The sequence below is a fragment of the Phocoena sinus genome, chromosome 16, assembly GCF_008692025.1.
Source record: "Phocoena sinus isolate mPhoSin1 chromosome 16, mPhoSin1.pri, whole genome shotgun sequence".
In the NCBI taxonomy this organism is placed as follows: Eukaryota; Metazoa; Chordata; class Mammalia; order Artiodactyla; family Phocoenidae; genus Phocoena; species Phocoena sinus.
In genome coordinates, this window is record NC_045778.1 from 75,240,388 (window position 1) to 75,265,576 (window position 25,189).

The following is a 25,189-nucleotide window of genomic DNA, read 5'->3' on the forward strand; positions in this document are numbered from 1 at the left end:
TTCACAACATTCGCTTTCTCTGGATAACGGTAAAGCTTGACTCAACAAAAAGGGCCGTCAGGCCAAGTTCTCGAGGTTCCCTGAGTGGCAGTGATGAGTCACCACCAACTCCGTGTCCAGCACCACTCCGGGTGCTGACGTCACACAGGCACCATGTGCTTTCACGATGGGCCTTCCTTTAAGAAGTCAAGCTCACGAATTTTTTTAAGAACATATGCTGGAGGGGAGGAGTTATTTTATTATTTTACAACGGCTCTTTCTGAAATAAACTAGTTTTATGGAAAACTTGAAGAATCTGGAAGGTCCAGAAAAATAATTACAATGTAGGAACGGCCATGCTGTGTTTCCATCATCAATGTCCTATGTCCTCTGCGAACTCTTCCTGTCTTCAGTATTTCCGGCTATGTTTGCAGTCTGGACACATGGAAATGCCAGGGTCCCCACCCCAAGAACTACAATGCAGCTGGAGAGAAACAGGGACCAGGCTCCTAAAAAGCCCCTCTACCTAATGAGGCCTCTCTATCCCAAGGCTGTGAACAGCATTAACAACTTTCATTTGGAGGAGGAACTCACTTAACAAATTAATGATCTACAAAAGCAGAGAAGACTCTAGCACACAGTAGATGCTCAATACGGATGGCCAAGGCCACATCATGTTGCTTGAAAGAGGTGTACGGCATCCACTTTGTACACCTTCCCTGACATAATCTTAGGGATATGTTTAGTAGAGACGGAATTGTGGTATAAACCCCTGATGGCATAAAACATGAATTATACTTAAATCAGGAGGAAATAAGTTGACCTAGATGATAGGTATGGCCCCTTCTGCTCTGACACTTTCTTCTGCTGTAGTATGTAGCAAAAGAAAGACATTCTCTTAGTCATTAAATACTAATAATGACCAAGTTAAGGGAACAGTAAGACCTAGCCAAAATAAATAAATAAATACAAGCCCATCATCAAGGTTTAGCGTATTGACTCATTATCACTTTCTACACTGAAACAGATACTGTATGTTAGTAATAATACCAAGTAAGTAGAATTTTAATTTAATACAACAGAAGTCTCTTAACTTGTGGCTGGTTAAGCAGATTTATAACCCCACAGAAACTTCCCTCAAGGTTCCCTCAACACAGCCTTTCTTAACCCCCCTTCAACCCACAATAAAGATTCATCATTCCTTCTCTGGTCCACCATCTTCTTGGTTATTTATGTCTGTTTCCATGCCCAGGGTGTTTCTAGACTGAAATATATTCCTCTCGATGTCTGCTGACCAATAAGGGCAGATCACCTGGAGTGTGCAGCTCGAGCCACCTTCGGACTATGAAGCAGGCACTCAAGTGTTTATTGAACAGATGGATGGATGGATGGATGGACAGACCAGATGGACGACTGTTAAAAGCCTGAGCTATAAAATGAGGGAGCTGAACTGAATGTTCTGATTCAGAACCCCTCCCGGTTCTAACATTCTTTCCAGGTATCTATCTATATTCTACACAGATATTGATTCTGTCAACAAATGATAGGATCAGAGGATTTATTTTGACCCTGCAACCTAAACCTAAGGAGAAAACATGGGCTGCTGAGCCAGCTCCCACAAAAACTCTTACGTATCCCCACCCTGACATCGAAGGTTTATGGTCTTCTCTCTCTCTCTCTCTCTCTCTCTCTCTCTCTCTCTCTCTCTCTCTCTCTCACCAAATAGAGAGAATACAGCCTGGTGGTTTAAAGGAAAAACATGGACTCAAATTACCACTGTACCAAAAGGGACCTCAGTGACCATCTGGCCCAACGGCTGGTGTGATCAATGTCATCCAGAAAGGTTAAGTGATTTGATCAAGGTCACATGGCCAGAGGCTGGGCTGAGGCTAGACCCAAGTCTCCAGCTCCCTGAGCAGTGCTCTTTCAACCACTCCATGCTGCCCTTTGAACTCTCCCATGGTAATTAAGTCAAAAGTTCAAGATTTATGTGAGCTGTGGCCGCTGATGACTGCCAACTGTATTTTTATTGATGTAAAAAAAGAAAAACAACAGCCTGTTTCAGCTCTTAGATTAAGTCTCACAAACTCTCTAAAGCCTCACTAAGGCCTCTGTCTTAAGTCTATAATTAGTGCCTTTAAAAATATCACTAATCAGGACATTTCAATGCTTTGACCCCTGATGAGGGAAGGAGGCACGTCTCTGAGAGCTCTACCCCATCCTTGCAGTAGACTGCAGTTCATCTGTCTTCAGTTTTGCACAGAGAAACAGAAAACAAATCTAACAAAATATGGAGATGTCAGTGAAGGTGTGACTGTGGGGCTCATGGGGGCTTTATTTGAGAAATCTCATTAAAACAACAGCTTGCTGACCAACAAGGCATTCAATGAGAAATACATTAAAACAAACCAGGCAAGCGACCCACGTGTGAAACGCCTAAGCCCACTGGGAGACCAGTTGCTTGGGGGAGTTCCCAGGCTCTGCCTTCAAAAGAGAACCTGCTAGTGGCCGGTGATGCTGCTGGACCAGAGGGGAGGCCGAGAAAGAAAAGACACTCAATCTGGCCGAATGGATGCAACACCATCCCCGGCCTTTGTGATAAAACACCCAAACCAACTTGTAATGAGGTTTTCACCGCAAAGGTGTTTTGAAAACTTTAGGCAGCTGGTACATTTTCTAAAAATTTGTTTTCTTCAGTTCCTGGAAACTTCAACACAACTAAGAAACCAGCATTTACCAACTTAGGTACGATCTCTTCCAAGGAAAATCCCAATTAGAGCCAAGGAGACGGTGAACTGTTACGATCAGCAGGTCTATCGATGAACGTTTAGAATCTCAGGCCAAGAACCTTCATTTTCCCCAGTTGCTTACAAAAAAAAAAAAAAAATTGCCTTTCTCCCTAATATGGAGGATGGGCAGATGCAGGTCTGAACGAAAATAAAGCCAAAATAGAAAAATTACCTTCTCCCTCTTCACTCAATAGAAAGAACCACTCCACCTGATACGGCTGTCTTACTATCAATTCCCTCTAGTTAAGCAGCCAACCTGAACCTTCTGTCACTCATGCCCTTCCCAAGAAGTCAGCCTCAAGTTCTCCAGAGACAGGAATCACTTAAACACAAGTCTGAGGTGATAAAAAGTACCTCGAAAAAAACGGACAGACACGTCTGTCTATTTGCTGCCAGATAACCCATTAAGATACCTAGAACCTAGGGAAGGCAAGGACTAGTTAAGTTATGCTTTTTTAAGCTAAAGCACAAAGCTTGAACCTGGACGCATTTCAAAAATTAGCATTTGAAATCACAACTTTCTGTCCGGAGAAAGTCTCTTTCACCAAAGGGCGTATGTAGCAGCATTATTTCCTGGCAGCCGGGCTTGCAGTGACGTCACAAGATTCTTCCACTCAGGGAAACGTCTAGCACTGGTCAAGTGTGAGGTCATCAGCTAGTCAGCTGCTAAAATATGACCGGAGAATGCCCTTCACATCTGTGATGGAAGAACTTGACTTAAAGGGGAGGCAGAGTCAGATCAATCAAATCAGCCCATTGCAGGGATTTTCAAAGCACGTGCAGCTGGATGTGAATAGACGCTATATTTTAAAAAGGGTCTTAACGGTCAGTAAGTTTGGAAAACCCTGGGAAAGGACAAAAAGAAACAGATGTCTTACTACAGAACTTCTCAGAGCTTGTAACAGGCTGATAGGCACTGTAAGTCTTCAAGAAAGGTCAGAGTAGGAGGTATTTTCCAAATTCATTTCAAAATACAACTCATTTTTGGCAGAGAATTATGCTGAACTAGGGTTCCAAGGGATACTCTTTGAGAAACACCAGTCTATTCTCTTAATGTACAAACCAAACCTGAACGCTGCTCTGTTTTTAATGGGATCTGTAAAAGATATACGTGAGGACGGTAGTTCCACAAAATATTCATTCAACATCCAGGCTAGTCCTTGCCCTCCAGAAGCAATCTACCAGAAAAGGCAGGTCTGAGATACTACGTGATACTACACGTGATACAATGTACACTACCTGTGATACAACAGAACCTGTGAACAACAGTCAAAGCCACTCAATCGCCCAGTGTAAACAAGGAAATCCTCTACAGAGGAGCCCACTTTTGAGCTGGGTCTCGCAGGATGAGGTAAGAGTTCAGATCAACCTGACCATTGCAGTACATTCCTATAAAACTCAAATCGGACCTGGAGGTTAACGGATACCAGTTTCACGGCCAAAATGCAACAATCCTGCCTTAATTTTTGACTGTTCTTTTCACCATTATATTTGACTACCATACTTTTTGTACTCCGTACAGAATCTAAGAAGAACTCTACCAGGCAGATAAGCTTGGCTTCTGAGAGTTAACTGACAAAATTAGACAAACAAGAATACCAGCAACGAGAGTAACCTACAACCTATTTTTGGAGTCACTTGATGGAGAAGTAACGTAGACCAATCCTAAAAGAGAAAAACCCTTCTCAGAGAAGCTCAGAGCTATCACTGTCAGCACAGGGTCACTGGAGCATCATTTGTTAACTTCACTGAAGGGGAACTTTCAAACACACCCCAGTGGCATCTCCAGGCAATCAGAAGGCACCGAAGGAATCAATTTGGACACATGAGTGGTTTCCAGGTGGCTGAAAATGCAAAGAATTCAGTGCTTCTACAATTTTCCCTATTAATCAGGTCAGGCATTTGACACTCGAGGTGGCAAAAAATTGTCTTAATGGCAACATCCCCTTCCCCGCCTTGCCAGTTACCCTGGCCATGGCATTCCTCTGTCCACACAGGCCACAGCTGCTTCACCTCAGCCGCCCCAGGCTGCACCTGTGAATCTGACCGGCCTAATCACACTAGCAGATGGCAGAGGCCAAGCAGCCAGCTAAGAACTGCTATCACTTTAAATCGCATCTAATGTTTCACAGGCACCGAACAGAGGCAGTTCCCGACAGCAGTATCTGCCTGGTACAGCTAACACCAGCCCTTAATCACTGCAGAGCACCCACTTCGGGGCAGAGTTGGTGTCATTCGAGAGCTAATTACAAAGAACCCTGGTTGCAAGGTGCAGGAAGGCACGGCAATTCACTCAACGTGGGCTGGCGGGCCTTAAAGGCAACACTCTGGGCACTGAGCAGTCAGGACTAGTATTCAGGATGAAAAGAGAGTCACCAGAGAGAGATTCAGTTCATTCAGCCTGCCCTGCTGTTACATCTTATAACTTCCTGCATATTCCGGGTAACATGCTATTAGGCAGGGGACTGATCACCAGAACGACACGGTTCCCAGGCATGCCAACAGAACCGCGCTGAATCTGATGTCCCAGTCACCAGCAATGGCTCCCACACGTGGGTACCACTTTAGAGCTGTAAACAACTGCGCGAGCATCCTCCCTTCACCCCCGTCATCACCCTGAGTATTGGCAGAGGGGCGCTGTGATTAGACATGCAACAGGTCTCTCTGACTGAACTGCAGCTCTGCTTTGGGCTCACTGAATCACAAACTGTCAATGAATAAAACACAAACAACTCCTCTCCCCACCTTATCTGGTCGTTGGGGGCACTGACTGAACCAGCAGCCAGCCCAGAGTCGGCCCAGAGCAGACCCTTTTCATCACTGTCAGGGTCACTGCCTCTCCTGCCGGAGCCAGAGAACTAATAAGAAGCGAGCGGCCTGTTGTAACGTACCAGTGTTTTATGACTAAATCGCAATGATGACAACAACCTCATTAGAAGGCTGGTACAGAGCACAGCAGAAGACACTTTCACTCGCCTTATTACCCACTGTTTTACCAACGAGATCTCTAACAATAAACTCCTTCTGGAAGCAGATCTGCATGTGAGAATCCCTAAGCCAGCGGTTCTTACGCTTCCTGTGCATCAGAATCACTCCCAAAGTTTCTAATTCAGTGGGTCCGGCGTGGGCCCTGAGAATTTTCATTCCCAGTAAGTTCTTAAGTGACGCTGACACTAGTGGTCGCAAGCTTTCTCTTGCCAAAGAGTGAAAACTACATGAGCCGAAATACCTCCCTTTTTGCCTAAGCTGCTAGGAGACTCAAGAGACAAATCCAGTTCCCCACTTAAGCAAAACATTATCCCAGGTGCCGGACAACATGGATTTTTCTCTTCTTCCTTGAAAAAGCCCTGGGTCTATTTTAATAATGAATTATCTTATTATTTAGGCCTTGTTTAAAGTTATTAAAGTAATATCCTTTTGAGGAAACGTAGAATATAACATCTAAGCAAAGAATGCCACTGACCAATGCAAAATCACTTTGGAAATATTCCAACCATGTTATTGGAAATATGTGATCTTCTTTATTGAATAAACACTCACAAATATTTTTCTGAGCAATGTACAAATATGGACTCACTAACCCTCATAACCCCAAAAGATATTGCGATTATTCCCATTTTACAGATAAAGAAACTGAGGCACAAAAGTTAAATTACTTGCCCAAGGTTACCCAACTCGGCAGTGGTGGAGCAGCATTTGAACCGAGGCTGCCCAGCTCTGAGAGGCCACATGATCTCACTCACCATGTAAAGGCCTCCTAGTGTCAGTTACGGCAGTGCTTTACCTGCCTTTAAATACGCAAACAGCATTTGTTTCCCCCCTTTTCTATCTGCAACGTAAGACACACTTCCCTTATTTCTGCTCAGCAAGCAATAATGTTTCACAAGGCCATGGTTTCTCAACCTTGGCACTATCCACATTTTGGACCAGATAATTCTTTGTTATGGGGCTGCCCTGTACATTGTAAAGATGTTTATTAGCAGCATCCCTGGCCTCTTCAAAGCCACTAGCATCCCCCCAACTTCCTGTGCTGAGACAACTAAACACTGCCCAGTGTCCCCGTGGGGAGGGGGAAGGAGGAGAATCACCCCCCGTGGAGAACCACTGGGACAAGCCAAGCACCGTCGAAGGTTACGAAAGAGACCAGGATGTTACATGGCTCTACTGGCTTTACGTCTCCAAACAGTGAGAAGCCAGAGGAAAAAGGAAAACCAAGGAAAGAAAAGTCATAACTGCTTTCAAAAGAAAAGCGGCTACTGACACAATAAGAAAGAACAAACAGTAGAGAAGGGTGTACAGTAACACTGGTTTATTCTCAGATTTGAAAGTCAAGAGAGGAGACACAGTGGAGAGAGGTGGGGACCGCGGGCGACAGCATCCCGAAGAGTCGACAGGGAGACAGCTTAGAGTCAGGCCTTCCCACTGAGCTCTCCTCTCTCGGGGACCTTCGGAGACAGCAATTACTTACTCTTGCTGTTACTGTTCTCACTGACAAAATCCTCCGAGCCATCTGTGTCGTCCTCATCATCTCCGGATGAGATGGCATCTGTATTCAAAAGAACATATCCATGGTTGTGTTTTTGCAGAGCCAAAGGTTGCAATCATCTACAACTTAGTCTTTCTGGAAAGGGGATTCAACAACCCAGGAACCCAGGCAAGAAGTCTGAGACCATGTTTAGTTAAGATGGTTTTAATGGCTTAAATTTTCACTCCATGATGATAGTTCGTCTATATTATGATTCTCAACGTTTTTTGCTTTCACCTTGTTTAAACATGCTATAAAATTGGATATACTGAAACTGGATTTTAAGCTTCAAATGGTACTCAAGTCCCCAACGAACTTACTGATTGTGTAATATCCAAAGATTCTTTCCAACACGAGCTTTCAGCACTCGGGGTCTACTTCAAGAAAGCAATTAGTCGCTAGAAAAACTTAGCCCCCGTGTGGCCTTATGACCATTTACTAATATTCTGAAAGCGGAACTTTAAACTTGGCTGCAAAAGGGGTCCTGTGCAGTCCCTCCTCACCACATGGAAGAAAAGTCAAGGAGAGAAACTCAAATTTTAACAAAAGGAAGCAGAAATCTTCAGCATCCAAGTTCCAATTCTATGTTCTAAATGCCAAGGATGCCGGTGGTATGGGGGTTAAAAAAAAAAAAAAAAAAAAAAGATGTGTTTTTACTTATAGGAAAGTGTGCTGTCTTAAATGAAAAATGTTACTGTACAATGAGAACCCTGTCATTTTTAACGACCAGCCTCTCTGATATACCAGGTCCCGTAGAAGAACTTCAAAAACAGATCACAAACTGTGAAGTTCTGTGCCTGGCATCCAATTAGCAGATCCCACTATGATTTCACTTGTCCAATAACACTTTACCCAGAAAAATGGCTACAGAGAAGAGAGAGAGCAGACAGCTGGCAGGCCAACTCACCTGTGACATTGACCATGAAGTAGACAGTCTCACTGTCTACATTCCTAGCAGCAGTACAAGCATAGAGGCCGGAGTCTCTAGGCGTGGCACCTTTTATTTGCAAGTACTCCCCAATTAGCACTGTCCTATTGTTGGGCCCCAAGTGTACCCCATCCTTAGTCCAACTGATCATGGCGGCATCTCGCAACAGGCAGCGCAACTCTAGCGATTCCCGGGGCGCAGCCACGTAAACTTCTGGTTGGGAAATTTGGTATTTGGTTGATGGCTCTGCAGAAAGGTGGGAGAGAGAAGACGGAGACAGATGGGAAAGAGGGAAAGGAGAGAACGTCCAACAAAGGTCAGTGGAGGCCCCTTGACTCCCAAGAGAGGCAGTTCATGCTTTGCAAATGGCCCCAGGGTGTCTGCTTCTCCTCGCACCCCCAGAAGCCGCCCTCACCAAGGAGAAGAGGAGAATCCAAAACCAACCAGAGGAAGCACCCGGCAAAAGCTGCCCCACTGAGTTTCCACAAACTGTAGAGAGTTAAACACAAACCCCAAACCCAACTTGGAAAGACACTATACAAGAAAACTCTAAAGTCGATTATCAATCCAAAGTCTGCGTACACTGTAACCCCCAGGAAAGTCTATCATCGTGGCATTTTTAATCTGTGAGAACGTGTGTTTTACAAATGGTTTAATTCCACATGACTGCATGGCTGTGTACACACGCACGCACGCACGCGCGCACACACACACACCCCTATTTATTTGTGCTGACCCTGCCTGTTGTCATAAATCTGAGCTTCTTAAAAAGAAATGCCTCAAACTCTCAGGCTCAGATCAGAACATTGCTGGTCTGGAGACTTAATTCGGTGCTGGGTGAGCTGGGATACACTGCTTTCTCTTAAAATGATAATAGCCTGGAGGCGTTAACGTCAAAACAGAAAAGAGAAATATGCCCCCAGGGAGCCAAGAGGCAGTCCCCAGTCCCCATTACACTTAAATGGATCCTGAAATGAAGCTGCTGAAGGCTGCAGGACTGTTGCTCCATTCGGAAAGCTGGACCGCTCCCTGCCCATAAGCCCCCGCCATACACCCCGGGTTTCAGCCTCCTCAGCCCTCGGCCTTTGTCTCCTTTAGGGCTGTTCCTTCCTCCCTTGCCTCCACACTAACACCAACCCGTCCTTCAAGGCCCAAATCACTCGTGCCCTCCCGGATGAGGGTGTGCCACCAGCCACCTTGGCCCAGAGTGAAGCGGGTCTCCCCTCTTCCCCAGCTCCTGGGGACGGACGACATTCCTGATGGACTTGTCCTGTCCCCAGAGGAGATGCCAAGATCCTGAAGCAAGGGCTGAGGTCTTGTGGCTCTTTGTGAGCCCCTCCCCTGCCCCAGGCAGACACATGGAAGGTGATCATTTCGAACAGGGCAAGATGGGACCTGGCAGGATCCAGCCTCCGCGAAAGGACTGACAAGGAGCCGTGCGTCTTTAAGAACAGCCGGAGCTGCCAGCCGGGACCCACGAGGGTCTATGAATCGGCTTTCATCCTCCACAGTGAGAACTATGAATGGTACCCAGAGTCCCAGGCCCAGAAAAACACAAAGCTGCCCAGCTCTGGGACGGTTCCAAAGCAGGGCAACATCACAAGGCAATTGTTTTGTCCTTTTGAATGTGGCCTGGACCAATCTCCCACATAAGATTGAAAGAAAGTTACTTCACGTTTCAGTCCCTGTATCCAAGGACCAGCAAGAGCCGCACGCATCTGGTTCTAGAAAAATCCTTCTCCCCACCACCACCGCCAGCCAACATGGAGGGCCGGGCACCCCCAAAGGGGCACCCCTAGCCTCACCGAGGCATCCACGCCAAGAAGGGCCCAGACGTTGAACAGGATGGGAACATAAGGAGGTTACCACAACAAAGAGGAGAAAATAGAAGTCATGGTTAACATGGAAAAACAGACCCCAAAACAAGGGCAGAAAGCCCCAACTGACAAGCAGGTTACATTTCAAAAGTTTGTTTTTCTCATTCAACAATTATTTATTGAACACCTACTACGGGCCACGCTGCTTTTCATTCCGGATGCTCAAGAAGCAACAGGAAACAAAAACAGTCCTTGCACTTACGGGATATTAATTACAGTGGGTGATAGACAATAAATACAACATCCACAAAACGAGAAAGTATGTAGGGTGGTCCTAAGTGTCAGGGAGAAGAATTCAGCAGGTTAGCGGCACACCCAGAGATGGAGGCTCCGGGCTCCAAAGCAGGAGTTGGCAAACCACAGCTCCCGGGCCGAACCCAGCCATCGTCTGTCTTTGTAAACAAAGTTTTATAGGCGCACAGCCACACTTACATATTGTCTGGGGCTGCTGTGATGTGACAGTGGCAGGGCTGAGTAGTTGAAACAGAGACCTAACGGCCTGCAGAACCTAAAATATTTACAGTCTCGCCCTTTAGGGCAAGTTCACCAACTCCTGTTGTATAGGATGGTCAGAGAAGTCTTCTCTAGAGAGAAGTGAAGGGCAAAGCAATGCTTAATAGATGTTGCTGGGAACTTAGCTGGAAGGTCCTCGGATGAGGCCTCCCAAGGCTAAGTCATAAGGCTGCTGAATTCAGGGACTAATAAAAATGTTTTGAACTCTGGATCCTGAGCAGAAATGCGGGTAAGAGGGGAAATGGAGAAGAACAAAGAAATCAGCTTGGCCCGTCATCTCAGAGCATCTCCCTCTTCCCACCTCCTAGAGTCAGGGCCAGTCAGTATCCGAAATGACAGGCCCCCAAAGGCCACCCGGCCCACCCCTTTCACAGCTGGTCAAGGCGAGGATCAGATGTCATTTGGGTCCTGGGTCTCCAACAACTGATTACAGAAACAGCACCCACAATGTTAGGATGAGCTGCCAGTGGCTTAGCCTGGGTCATAAAATAATCGATATTTATTACAACCACATTGTATGATCAGCAAGTTACCAAGAATGCTGTGGAATCTGCTTTCCTCTGAGCCAGCACTGGTCATCAAGAGATGACGGAGCAAGAAGCCAGCTGGCCAGAAGCTGCGACACTTTCCCCCCTTAAAGGACAGCCCAGGACCCGTAGGGCCAACCTGTTCTGTCCTGGCCCTCAGATAAGGGGAAGCCATGTCCCTATTTCATGGAGGCACTGGAAAGCTCTAATACTGTTTTGTTTCTGTTTTGTTTTGTTTGTTTAAAAAGAAAAAAAAAGCAAGACACTTGCAATTATGATGCAGAAAAACTTCTCTCCGGACAAAGGTGGAATTATGATTTCTCCATTTTTAAAGGAAAGCATTTTGACTGAGAAGCCTTTCCTTCATCTGAAATGGGTAAACCACAAGGTCTTGCTGAAACCAGGAGTATCTGAGATGCTGGACCAACATCACCAAAAGGACACTACCACCTGCTGCTGCAGAAGGAGGTAACACGGGGCAGTAGGGACCACGTCCTGTTCAGGCTGGACACACAGGAGATGCTGGTTAAGTGCGTGCGGCCTGCCTGGGAAAAGGATGAAGCCCTGAGGTCCAAGCCCACTCTGCTCCTACCTAGGCTCTCGGCCTCAGCTTCCTCATCTCCTGAGAAGCAAGAATGCCCCCAAAACAGGATATTATCTTGAGAATCCAACAAGCCATTCAATATGAACCTGACCTTCCAACTATACCTTGTTGGGCCCATGACGGTCACTATCTCCATCATTCTTCAAGGCTGAAGACACTACCACGATCTCGAGCGCCACTCTTTTCGGAGGATCATCAGAGAGACTCCTTGGATTTGTATCGCCATAGATACAGAGTAATGCTACTAATGATTGGCTCCCAGGTCAACAGGACTGGTAAGGTGACTGGAGATACTAAGAGTGCTTTTAATTTCCAGGAAAACCGGGTCAAAACTGTCACCCAAGGCTTCCCTGGTGGTGCAGTGGTTGAGAGTCCACCTGCTGATGCAGGGGACACGGGTTCGTGCCCCGGTCCGGGAAGATCCCACATGCCGCGGAGCGACTGGGCCTGTGAGCCACAACTACTGAGCCTGCGCGTCTGGAGCCTGTGCTCCGCAGCAAAAGAGGCCGCGATAGTGAGAGGCCCGTGCACTGCGATGAAGAGCGGCCCCCGCTTGCCGCAACTAGGGAAAGCCCTCGCACAGAAACGAAGACCCAACACAGCAAAAATAAATAAATAAACTAAAGGATTTCATTTCTTTAATAAAAAAAAACAAACAAAAACTGTCACCCAAGGCCTCCCTGGTGGCGCAGTGGTTGAGAGTCTGCCTACCGATGCAGGGGACGCGGGTTCGCGCCCCGGTCCGGGAAGATCCCACATGCCACGGAGCGGCTGGGCCCGTGAGCCATGGCCGCTGAGCCTGCGCGTCCGGAGCCTGTGCTCCGCAACGGGAGAGGCCACAGCAGTGACAGGCCCGTGTATCGCAAAAAAAAAAAAAAAAAACTGTCACCCAGTTTTCCAATTAGATGATAAGCTTCAAGGGTAGTAAAATAATTCCCCCAAATACATCAATAAGATAACAATGTTCATTCATAACATTAAGCCATCCACCTTCAAGGTCTGAAACCAGTAACTACTACCAGTGGCAGTTGCTGAAAGTGTGTGCTCCCCCCTTCCCAGCTGATTATTTCACAACAGGCTCATCTGGGGGTCTGTGGCGGCTTTGCGGAACCCTGGCAGAACCCAGCAATACTCCTGCATGATCTAGGACTTCCAGCGCAACTTAGGGAGGACGGGAGAGTGAATAGAAAGGGGGGAAGAAGGGAGAAGAGGTTGGGGATTAAAAGTCGGGGAAGACCAGTGGGGCACGTGGTGGGGGTGAGGGGCAGAACGACACACCCATCCCAGGCCACCCAGCAGCTCCCGTGGCCCAGCTCGTAGGTTCCTGCGTCGAAGACATCCCAGGGCACGGACACTTAGCCCGAGACCCAAACCACTGGCTCAGTGGAGGCAGCTCTGTCCCTGCCCCTCCCACGCGGCCACTGGGGCTTGGTTTCTCTTCCCGAGTGCTCTGTGGACACCTCCACAGTGGTACCGACCCCACTTTGCTCCGTGGAGACAACGGGCCGGCTCCCTCTGACATCGGTCATGCTGCATCTGCGGTACCCTACCCACCCCTCTAACTGTGATGTGATCACCTCCCAGTGTCACAGGTCGGTGCCTCCCCTTGAGTCCACCAAGCTGCATGGCCTGCTCTATAAAATATGATGGTTGACACGGGGCAAAGTATTCCCTGAGAGATTTAAACGATACCTTTTATAGCAATATTAATATTTCCTGCATTTATTTTTTCTGGTACTGTAGCATACTTTTTACTCTTTCTTACAGACAGGAGTGGAGAAATCCATGCAGAGCACACACACAGCCCAACACTTCGGTCATCTCACCAAAACACAACGAGGAGAAGGCTCCAGAAGCCACTTTGCTATGCACCAACTGCTCTTTCAGAGGCTTCCACGGACAGAAAATGTTTCCTCATATCTTTCATAATATAAATTACAATCCACAAAGAAGCAAGAAGGCTGGAGCGCACACACCAGTGCTGGACATTTTTTGTCTCTGTACCTAAAAGTGTTAAACAAACAAGGCGCTGAGTTTACTTTCTGGGAGGACGAAAAGGCACATGTTTCTACTTGCTGAGGCCACACGCCTGGCGGGGGCAGCTCGGCTGTGCAGATCTTTGGTTGCATCAATCTGAACTTTCTCCCCACAAGTTTCAAACACTTGAGAAGCACAAGTGGCATCTTATCACACAGCTGCTTTCCAATAAATGGACTAATCTGATATTAAAAAATGAGAGATGGGCATCTCTGCAGCTCATCAAAAAGTGAATGGTGTGACTAACAGCCACCACTGCACACGGCTGGTGTGTGATTCCTGTCCGGAGCTGCATCTCCTTCCCACCCCTAAGAAACTCTGAAGCCGGGATGCCTTGGGAGCTACTGGAATGTAGAACTGAGGGGCCTCCAACTGCGGAGAGGAGATTGAGGAGGCGAGGGCTGCCTGACACCCCAAGTCCCGCAGTGGATCAGGGCAGAGGTGTGACATCACGCTGATGTCACCAGCTTTACTTCACAGGAAATCAACACAGCGAAATCAATCCTTGCTGGGGGTGAGCAGAGCCCAGGGAGGGGCAAGTCTTGTAAAAAGTCAGAAAAGGCTGTGTTTTCTGGGACTTCGCTGGACATGACCAGCTGAATTCTTCCCTGGTGTCATCGGGAGGCCGTCTTGAGACAATTGGAGAGAATTGGAACAGGAGAGAATTTGGAACAGGGAGCTATTTCAGGTAACACTTGATGCTGCTGTACCAGCCATAGCAGCACTTCAGACTGTCACTTTTTATAATGTTTGCCTATAAACTTTTCCCGTGTGGTTTTTGAAATGGCGCCCAAACGCAAACAGAGAACAGATGGGAAACCCGCGTCTTGCCCTGTCCAATCATTTCGTGGAGGATGGATGACAGATTTAAACTGTTAAGGAGGAAAAGAGCCGCATATGCCAAGGGGACAACTAACTACACAAATTCAGCCTTTTCTGGGGTTTCCTAGGGACCAGTGTCTTTTCAAAGGTCAAGATGATCACAGCTAAGAAATGGGAGCCCCGGCTTCAAGGATGCAGGGGGGTCACCCCTGGAATGCATCCCCCCTGAGGTCTCTCCGTCTGAGAAAGTCAGGGGCATCCAAGCCCTAAAGACATTCCTCCAGGAAGGGGAAGAAATGGAGAAAGAAATCCCTAAACAGATTCCTCAGCAAGAGAGGAGGGGAGGAAGAGACAGGGAAAGGGGTGTCCTGCTAGGGGGTATGGGTGGCAGGCCTCCCCGGGAACTATGACAGCAGCATGTGAGGCAAGAGTAGTAAAACAGCCCTGGTTTCCTGGTGCCCTCCCGACCTTCTGCCACCTTGCACGAGAGGAATAAATATCACTGCTGTGGGGCTGCCACTGTCTTGACAGAAGAAATACACAGGACGTAGCTGCACACGTCACCGCAATGTCACGGGGCACAGAGCAGGTAAGTGTCTGTTTCAGACTCGTCCTCCTGGTCTTTACGATGGCCCATAGAGGCCACACTCCAGTCCCGGTAAGAAGTTTCAACTGGCCAACCCCCCCCAGTTCCTGTCCATAGGAACAGAATACAGAATCCCTCACATACACAGCACTGCCAAAGTACTTTCTACCAGCCGGAACGGAGGGAGTCTGGACAGACAGACATCTATATCGCATTACTTTTCCATAATCCATGATGTCTTAGAGCACAGGGGCTTTGGAAGAGCGAAGCTCACACTTTTCTAGGGCACAGTTTCCATCTAGGTGGCATCAAAACTTAGCCGTAGAAAGATTTAAAGGTCCTGGTGTCCTGCAATCAAGTCAGAAATGACCACCCTCGCGTGCCCTAGCACGGGGGTTCCGCAGACACCCAGATGGCAGCAGCAGAGCTGGCTGTTTTCAGCTCAGACAGGCTCGAAGCTTCTCCTTTACGAGACCGGGCTTGCAGGAGACAAAATCCGGGCCTCAAACAGAGGCCTTATAAGGCCTGGGTACTACTTGTTCCTTAAGGGGGGAAGGGAGAGACAAAAACTCTGCACAATATAAAGATAAAAGTTCTCTACCTCAAGAAATACTGCCAACATAAAAATGGGGGCCTCAAAGAATTCAAAGCACTGGAACACAGATAAGCAAACAGGCTGCAGTTTTCTCTTCCAACCCTTTGTCGGGGTGTCTTGCAGACTCACGTCAGGACTTAAAACTCTCCTTGGCGGTATCACGGGGGCCAGGACAACCACTAATAGCTGTCTCTGCCACAGTAGCCTGACTGTTCCAGAAACTCTAGCCTGGCTCGCATTCCTGGTGATCAGATGGGATAATGGCTAATGCTTCCAATATGGTAACCATTAAAAATTATGTATTTAGGCATACCCCTCATATAATTTAGGTCTGTCTGTCTCTGACAAACACGGTGAACAGCTCTCCAAGTTTGAAAAGAAATGATGTTGTTACCTAAGAGAAAATAAAAATGTGGAAATAGTAAAGTGCCTAAGAAAGTACCCATTTAAGAGTGAGTCACCATCATCGCCCAATATTCGGACCCAAAACGCGGAAATATTCACCCCGTATTTTGTCAGCATCCCATCTTCTTTTGATCCAAGGTTTTAGGCTATTAATGATAGTGTCCTCCAAAAGGAAGCAAGAGGGACACAAAAGAGGTTTTCTCCTGGTCACAACGCGTGCATCGAACTCACGTTCGGAGAGCAAAATTCCCACGGGACCACCAGGAGGAGGGTACGGAACAGAAGCACCTGCATAAAATCCCTAGATATTGGTAGCTTTGCTTGAGCAAGAACTTCAAAATTGAGCCCTTTGTTCAAAACCCAATTCCCAGAGAGACAAGCCATCAGGGTATCTAGTGCCCAGGAAGCAGAAACTGGCACTAAGAGTTGTGTCAAAGTAGCTCCCCTGCCCCAGGTCGGATATACAGTGAGCCTATGTGTTCAGCCACCTGGTCATCCAGGCCCTGAGCCTGCCTTCTGGGAACACGCTTGCTAGACACGGCGGAGGAGGCTGGCCCTTCTCGAAATCTAGGCTTCCTAGGGCATGCTGTTCTAGGAAAAACCACATCATCAAAAAGCTGGCCCTGCCGACTGACTGAGACCACTGGAAAATCTGTCTCTTTTTCTCAGCAGAAGGTTTTGTACTCCCTGTATCACCACAACCAGGAAGGGAAAAGGGGGGAAGGGGGATGGGGGCGTCGCGAGGAGGTAAAGGAATGAAGGGATGAACGGGATCTGCCTGAGCTCTATGAGCACCCTCTTTAAGGTCGAAAGTGGGCTTGCAGAGGCATCGCCTGTACAATGAACAAACATCATCATCTCCGGTCCTGAAAAACGCATCCTCTGCCCCCCAAAACAGTTCTGTCCCCAAGTCCTCGTGGCAGCCCTTGACCCCAGGCAGCCCTCCTCACTGTACAGAGTGGGAGGCCACCTTCCTCATCCGATGCTCCTTCAATTCCTGGAGCTCTTCCCTGTGGTACCTTAGCGTTTAGTCTCACTTCTGTCCCCTCCCTGGTGACTCTTCAGAAAAGGCAAGGACAGCTGGGGATGTTAAAAGACCAGACTTAGAACAGGCCTGAGTCTCAACTCTGCCACTTAGAAATTGTGTGACCCAGGACAGGGCCCTCAGCTTTCTAATCACTTCGTCGTTCTTCCCCTGCAAACCAGGAACAACCGTAACTGACAGTGCACGGAAAGCACCAAGCACAATGCCCAGCGCTTAGCGAGCACTCAAAAGTACCAGCCGTGGGGAAGAACTTGTGGCTGAAAGCCTTATTCCGGGGCTGCAGTTGGCTAACCGTGAACGGAGGAAACGCCCCTGACCAGGTCTTCTCAGCGTGGAAGGCTGGCGATGATAGGAAAGGGAAAGCCCCTAACACACAGTTTAGCGCCTATTTACCTACAGCGGCATGCTGTTTTCTGCTGGCGTGTGTGTGTGTGTGTACTCACATGCGTGTGAACATGTGTTCTCAAGAACAGGAACGTGCATGGAGACCTTCCTGCCCTTCTGGGAATCCCCTCCCCGCCCCGCATACCTGTGGATACGCTCTGAATTTCACCCCCAGCTCCTCTGGTCCTTCTCCCTGTATTCTGATCTCCTCCATCTCTGCAGCTTTTCCCACCCCTACATGGCAATGCCACTCAAGTCCCTGCTTGCAGGTTCACATTTCCACCTGCCCGAGGGAACACATTACCTGGGTGTCTACAGAGGTCCTATCTAAAACAGGCAGATGACCTTCAACCTCTTCCTCTAGCCTCTGGCTGAATGGAGTCACCACGTGACATCAACTCAAGCTCCAAATCCACCCTAAAGCACCTCTGCTCCCTCTCGCCTCCCACCTCGTCAGTCCCCACATCTCCTCCCCTATTCAGTCTGTCTCTGCAACAGCTCTGGAGATAAAGCAAGGGCGGCTTTCGGTCCCACGGGCCCACTACTCCAGGCCTCTACCATCTCTCCGAAAGAGCTCTGCAACACCCCCCAACCCATCACCCGTGGGCCGCCCCCTGTGTCCTTCATGAGCCACTAAAGCAATCTTCTGAAAAGCAAATCTTACCACTACTTAAAAAAAAAAAAAAAGGCACAGACCACTCCACACTTCGATAGGGTGAAACCCAAAGAACATCACCCACACTAAGGCCCTGGCTGCTCCTGGCCCCAGATCCCACTCTACCCTCTCTCTCACACCCAAGGCTTGGCTGTTCACATGGGCACTGTTCCCTCTACCTGCATCCCCTTTCCCGATACTCTGCATGGCAAACTCCTATTCAGCCTTCAAAGCCCAGCTCAAATATCATCTCCTCTGATTCCCATTAAGACAGATTGCATGGCTCCCATCTCCAATTCATCAGGTCTTTGTTTATCCATCTAGTATATTCCCAGCAGAATACAGTCTGCCTCCACCCACCCACTCCAATTGAGAGCTGGGGGCGGGGGAGGGGGAGCGGAGGAGGGGGGCTCTGCTTCTCAGCCTTTACTTTGCATAAAGATCACCCAGACACAGCTTCCAGGGGCCCCCTTCTAAAGTTTCTAGGTCAGGAGGCCTGAGGTGGGGTCTGAGATTCTGGATTTCCCACAAGTTCCCGGGGAATGCTGATACTGCTGGTCCAAGGGCCGCCTTGTGAGAAGTTCAGCTCCAGTGTCTAAGGACAAGCTTTAGACCTGCTGCGGCAGTGATGAACCCTGTCAACTTGGGCGGCCCCTTCTCCTCGCTGAGCCTCAGAGTCCTGGTCTGTAGAAGAGGCTACCTCCAGGCTAGGTCAAGGTCACCACAGGGACAAAACCAGAGACTGCCTGGGAAGGCTTTTGTAAAGTGGGGGGCACACCTAAGAAAAGCCTCCACCCCGGCAGGGGTGCCCTGCCTGCCTACCCCTCAGCACTGGCCAGAGCAGGCCAGGCTCCTGCTTGTGGGCTGTAGCTTGATACTTTTTTTTTTTTAACTTTTGAATTTTATTTTATTTTTTTATACAGCAGGTCCTTATTAGTCATCCATTTTATACACATCAGTGTATACATGTCAATACCACTCTCCCAGTTCATCCTACCACCACCCCAGCCCCCGCCACTCTCCCCCCTTGGCATCCATACATTTGTGCTCTACACCTGTGTCTCTATTTCTGCCCTGCAAACCGGTTCACCTGTACCATTTTTCTAGGTTCCACATACATGCGTTAATATACGGTATTTGTTTTTCTCTTTCTGACTTACTTCACTCTGTATGACAGTCTCTAGATCTGTCCACGTCTCTACAAATGACCCAATTTTGTTCCTTTTTATGGCTGAGTAATACATTAACTGATCAGCAGATTACATTTTTCCAATCACATGGGAACCTCAATTTGAATTTGTCTGATTTTAAAAAGGGGTTTTCTTTCAAATGAACAAATCTGCCACATCATATATATGTAAGTTACCAAAGTGGGGATTTCTGGAATGTTCCCAAATGGAACTAAACATCCAAGGACCTTGTGAGAGTCGTCGTCATCAACGGCTATGTACAACACCTGTTTGATTACTTTTGTAAGGGAAGAAGCCTGTGGCTTATTAAAATACCATTTACTATTCATCCATCCAACAAATTTGAGATAACTGATATTTGTATGGGGGGCACGGTAACCCCCCAAAGAACTCCCTAGAAAAGAGGATCCCAGCTGGGCTCAGGAACGACTCACTGCAACCCGACAGCAGGCCATGAAAACCCCTGAACGCCAGACCCAGAGGCCACTAGCTTGAGGACCTGGGCTCCAGTGAGCGGGGTAGTTGGCCTGCGTTCCAGAGAGCATGCTCCAAAGCCCGCAGCCTGACTGCATTCAGAAGCAAGTTTTCAGGGGCGGCCGCCTTTCCACCTTAGTGTTACCTGTGGCTCACATGGCCCCGTTCCCGACATAAATGGTGCCAACTCCAGGGGATACATTTGCCCTCTAAGTCCCGTAAAGGTCAGATCAATGTCCAAATCCTATTGGACATTTTCCCGAGCCCCTCCCTCAGCGAGTACGTTCTGAATACATGAATACTTTTAAAGCGGCCCAATCGGCAAATGAGAGGGGAAACAAACGGGAAGCTTGACGTGGAGAGAGGGAGGTGAAGAGTTACTCCTTGAGGGCAAGGCTGCCTCGGGTTCCGCAACTCAGGACTTTTTGGGGGTATTGTTCAGCAAGTTTACTTAAAGGGCTCGGCCTTTCTTCTCTCAGCAGGACCCCAGTTCCAACACCCGTTCGGAGCCTGCAGATGTGTCCCCAGACTGGTCCCCCCTCCAGCAGCATCCCAGCCATTTGCAAATGAAGGGACAGCAGCTGGATACTGGGAAACAGATGGGCCTCCTCACTTGAATGGGTTTGATCTGGCAGCCCGGGCCTCAGCAAGTTCAGGCCCGGCCAGCGCTGAAATCCGGCTCAGGCAGGCGAAGGCACAGATTCCTAGCCCGAGGGGTCTTCAGCGAGCAGCTCGATCAGAATGGCCCCTGGCAGAGGTCTCCCTGAAGTCAGAGGGGGCGGAGAGCCTCTGTGGCGGGCAGGGCCCATTCCCAGCCGGGGCCCGGGGCCGGCAGGACCCAGAAAGGCAGGACAAGCCACAGGGATCACTTTTCTCCCGTGATATGCGGAGAAAAGAAAAAGCCTCCCTAGGGGAATCCTGTGCCTGAGGACTGAAACCACATTCATTCAGGAAATTCCAAATTAAGACAGGCGCCACCGTGGTTAACCTTTCTCCCCAACCCTAAGCCGCCTATGTGCAGAGAGGTAAAAACTTCAAGGAAACAAACTCTGAAGAGCCCCTACATCCTAATAGAGCCCCTTTCAAAACCCTCGGGAGCATTTGCTCTTGGAAAGGCTGTGCACGGCTCCCCAGCATCTTGGCTTCCCAAGACATGGACAGGGCGTACCAGGGTCTTTCTTAAGCTGAGATTGTGCACCCCTCTCCATGGAAAGAGGAGGAAGCCTTGTTTGAATCGCTGAGTGCCCAGGTGAGGCCCCCGAGAGGGGACCAGAATCGTGTTCACTAGGTCTCCCTGGCTGCCCGGGGCCGTCTCCCCGCATCCACGTTGGTCTGGTAAGGAACTGCAGCTCCAGACTGTCAAGGAGCGAGGAGATGCCCCACTCAAGTGGCGGCTGAGGGCTGCCCGTGACCTCCTGACTCGCCATACCTTTAAGGGTAGGTACCTCTCACCGGACAGCAGGGAGGTCAGGAGGATTCCCAAAGTGGGCACAGAGCAACCTAGCTGGCACACCTGGCCGGGGCTGACTAGGGCCAACGCGGTGAACTTACCAACAAATCAAGGCGGCACCCACTGCCTTCAAGACCAGCCTCAGGAAGGCGCACGGTTGAAAGACCCAGAAAAACCCTTAACATGGCACGTAGGCTGCCTCCAGCCCCGCCTGGCCTGGCCTACTTCCGCAGCCCCATCTCTAGCACACTGGCCTCCTCGGGACTCCCCGAATCCCTCTGAGACACACCATGCTTTTACTTCGGATTACCTTCACCTCAGACTGGAAGTTGCCCTTTCGTTTTTTGCAAGTATTTGACAAATGCCAGTCCCATTCCCCACGCCCCCATCCCCCCCAACTCAACAGGACTTGAGACTTCTCTGCTTGTCATTCTATCCCCACAGAGCCCGGCACACAGTAGGACATAGCAGGGCCTCAACATAATTGGGGGACAAACTCAAAGGAGCCACAGCAACGCTGCAATCTGAAAGGTGTGCCATGGTAATGACCTTGGCTCTGGAAGCTGCGGCCGCACCAGGGCTGAGAGGCTCAGAGGGAACCGCGCAGTGTCACCTTCCAGCCAAGCATCCTACAACCTCTCACCCACACGGAGCCCCCCTTCTGGATGCCTGCGTCTTCTGCGTCACCGAGCAGGTGGCCGGCGCGGAGTGCAACTGGCTGAACCAGGCTTGATTCACCTCCACGTCGGGCTGGAACCGCTCAGAGTTCACTTTCTTTTTTTTTTTTTAAACCACCAAACTGAACTTCGTTTGCTTTAAAAACAGGCTCTGCTCCCCGGCCTCTTTTTTTCCCTCGGGACACCCTTCCTGGCCAAGGCTACAGGAAGTATATAGGTGTTGCTGCTTCTGCCCTTTCGTTCTGGGAATTTTTTCCCCTTCCCCCCAGCCGCCTTTTATTTATTTATTTTTGCTTTCCTAGCTTCTGACATTAGAGGGCTCAGTATCTGTCCATGACGACAGGTTGCAGGAGCCCCAGGTATACCAGTGTGCAGAGATAGGCCCTGACCCAACCTCAAACCAGAAATGCTGAAGAAAAGCTTGACGCAATGTCAAACTGACAACCAAAACTGAACGCTGAGGAGGTCCCAGGGCAGACCGTCTGAAGCACCCGGGACGAGGAAAACGGGATGGCCTCATGCTGGCCGGCCCTTCCTGCTGTGACTCCTGCCGCATGACGCTATCTGGGACTCCGCGCAGTCTCCCTCTGGTCTCCTGCACAGCAGAGAGGGTTAGCTTCTTACCAACGAGCGACGTACCACCAGAGGCCATTCCAGAAGAATCACGAAGTGGTCATTATTGGAATGCTTGTACTGTCTACGACTTTTCTTCAAATAGCTTTAGGGGAATAGATGTGGACAGATGAGAAGAAACTGCATCAAGCAGCACTGTCCTTACATGTTTAAGAGTCAAATGACAGATCTAAGAATGAGCAGCTCCCCACAGTACTCCACAGAAGAGTCACCTGCTCAGGAAAGAGGAGGCCACTGGGAAATCTTTGTTGCACCAATCAATGTACCCCAAAGCCTGGACACACACTCACTACCTATGGGGCCTTGGAGGAATCATTTCATCTCCAAGAGTCTCGGCCATAAAATGCGAATGTGGATAGCTGGGGTCAGCCGCATTACTAAGATGAGAGATGGTGGCGGGAGGAGGTATTGGAGGAAGGTGGTTCAGAAGGTACAAAATTCCAGTTAGAAGGGAAATAAGTACCAGGGGTATAATGTACAGCGTGATGACTAGAGTTAACACTGCTCTGTGGTTGGTATATGTGAATGTCATTAAGAGAGTTTATCCCAAAATATTTTTTTCTTTCTCTTTTTTGTGTCTGTATGAGATGATGGATGCTAGCTAAACTTATCGTGGTAATCATTTCACAATATATGTAACTCAAATGGTTATGCCATACATCTTAAACAGTGCTGCCTATTATATCTCAATAAAACTGGGGAAAGAGATTAGAGATAACATGTCAAGGCACCTATAGCACAATGTCCAACACACAGCAGGCACTTAATAGATGGTAAGAAGAATTACTGTTACCACCAGCTGCAACCTCAGCCTCTCAGGGATACGACCCCATCCACACTGCCCACGCCCACTCACACCCCCAGCACCACGGGTACCATAACAATCTCCTTGAGCTCCCTTCCACGAAGACTGGAAGCCCAGCCACCTGTGCACCTAAGGAAGGCCCAGCAGGCTGCCCGGGGGAAGTCACCACAGGCCAACCTGGCAGAGCCTATCATAACATACTATGGAGCTCCCCTCACGGGCCAGGACAAAAGCAGAGCATGTGACACCCCCCTTCCCCGCCAACCAATCCCATAAACCTCTCTCCATCCTTCTCTTTTTTTTTTGGCTGTGCCGCGTGGCATGCAGGATCTTAGTTCCCTGACCAGGGATCGAACCCGTGCCCCCTGCAGTGGAAGTGCAGTGTCCTAACCATTGGACTCCAGGGAAGTCCCTCTCCATCCTTCTTCACAGGGCCTCTTGACAATCCTTTGTTTGGAAGCCCCAAGCGCAGAACTCCTTGCCAAAATATATTGCTCCTTATGAAGCACGTATCCTGCCGTTATTACATAGCCGCAACTGACTTTTTCGACAGGGAAAAAAAATGTCAACCCTGAACCATTTGGACTGCAAGCAGCAAGAGGACCCCATTTCTAAGGTCCAGACTTGTAAATGCCCAGGATAATACAAAGGGTTGGACAGGCTCCCTTTCTACTTTAATTAAAGTAAATGCCTCTCATCAGAAGATTTGTCATTGTATATCGTAGGGTAAACATCCCAGAGATATTGGTTTGACATCCTGTCTCAGGTTTTTACCTCTACAAGGAAGTGGGGTGGGGCAGGGAGGAAACTAGCACTTACTGAGCACCTACTATCTGCCAGGAACTACTGTACGGGCTTTACATACACTTGCGTTTGATCCTCATGGTCCCCCTTTCAAGATAGATGTTATCAGACCCACTTTTAGATAAAGAAAGAGAGGCTCAGAGAGGTTATCTAACTTATCCAAGGTCACAGCACCAGTAGATAATGGAAAGATTCAAATCTCCTTTGTTTAGCTCCCAAGGCCAAGTTCCTTCTGTGAGTTTCGGTCCCCAGAAAGCACGTTACATACCATTTTAAATGATTTTATTCATTTCTACGAAAAAAAAAAAGTCAGATGCAGAATTTAGGATAATAACATAGAGTATTCCTGGTCTTTTAAAGATCTGAGTGATTTTCTGTTTGAACCCTAGGATGTATAGTTAATTGTGCGCCTGCCTGGGCCAGCTAAAAAGGCAACAAGTTTTGGTCAAGATCCAGGAGGCTTAGTGGGATGGGAAGGAGGTGCTTTTTTGGGGCGGGGGTTAGGGGCGGCCACCACCTGCGCAGCCAGCTTTCGGGATCTTAGTTCCCCGACCAGGGACTGAACACGGGCCCTCGGCAGTGAAAGCGCAGAGTCCTAACCACTGGACCGCCATGGAATTCCCAAAGGAAGGAGGTGCCTTGAAGGCAGCCACACTCCTTTGGGGCAAACTCACTGTCTACTCACAATCTGAAGTGTAAGGGTTTTCAAAGAGTTTAAACCCTAAACTCACCACTGCAAAGATCTTTCTATACATTTTATAGCACCTCCCCACCTCCTACCTCCCCTGCCCCCTGCAACACACAAAGTTGGACTTTTCGATGTCCTGATATCCTTAAAACATTACAGCTGGTTATGTATGGCAAAACTTAACAGTAAACTGGCCT

General features: G+C 48.7%; 1 protein-coding gene across 19 annotated transcripts in view; it reads right to left on the reverse strand.

Annotated features, from left to right (window-relative positions):
- FGFR2 (fibroblast growth factor receptor 2) overlaps nucleotides 1–25,189 on the reverse strand; it is a 103,777-nt gene that overhangs the window by 67,911 nt on the left and 10,677 nt on the right. For 9 of the 19 annotated variants that reach the window (XM_032608365.1, XM_032608364.1, XM_032608369.1 and 6 more), the window contains exons 3-4: nucleotides 8,201–8,467; nucleotides 7,237–7,314 (exon numbers count right to left, since the gene is read on the reverse strand). The exons of 4 other annotated variants lie outside the window; for them this stretch is intronic. In XM_032608365.1, the coding sequence (XP_032464256.1) occupies nucleotides 7,237–7,314; nucleotides 8,201–8,467 (345 nt within the window). The remainder of the gene's footprint in view (nucleotides 1–7,236; nucleotides 7,315–8,200; nucleotides 8,468–25,189) is intronic. 6 more of the 19 variants (XM_032608374.1, XM_032608373.1, XM_032608368.1 and 3 more) reach the window with 1 other exon arrangement.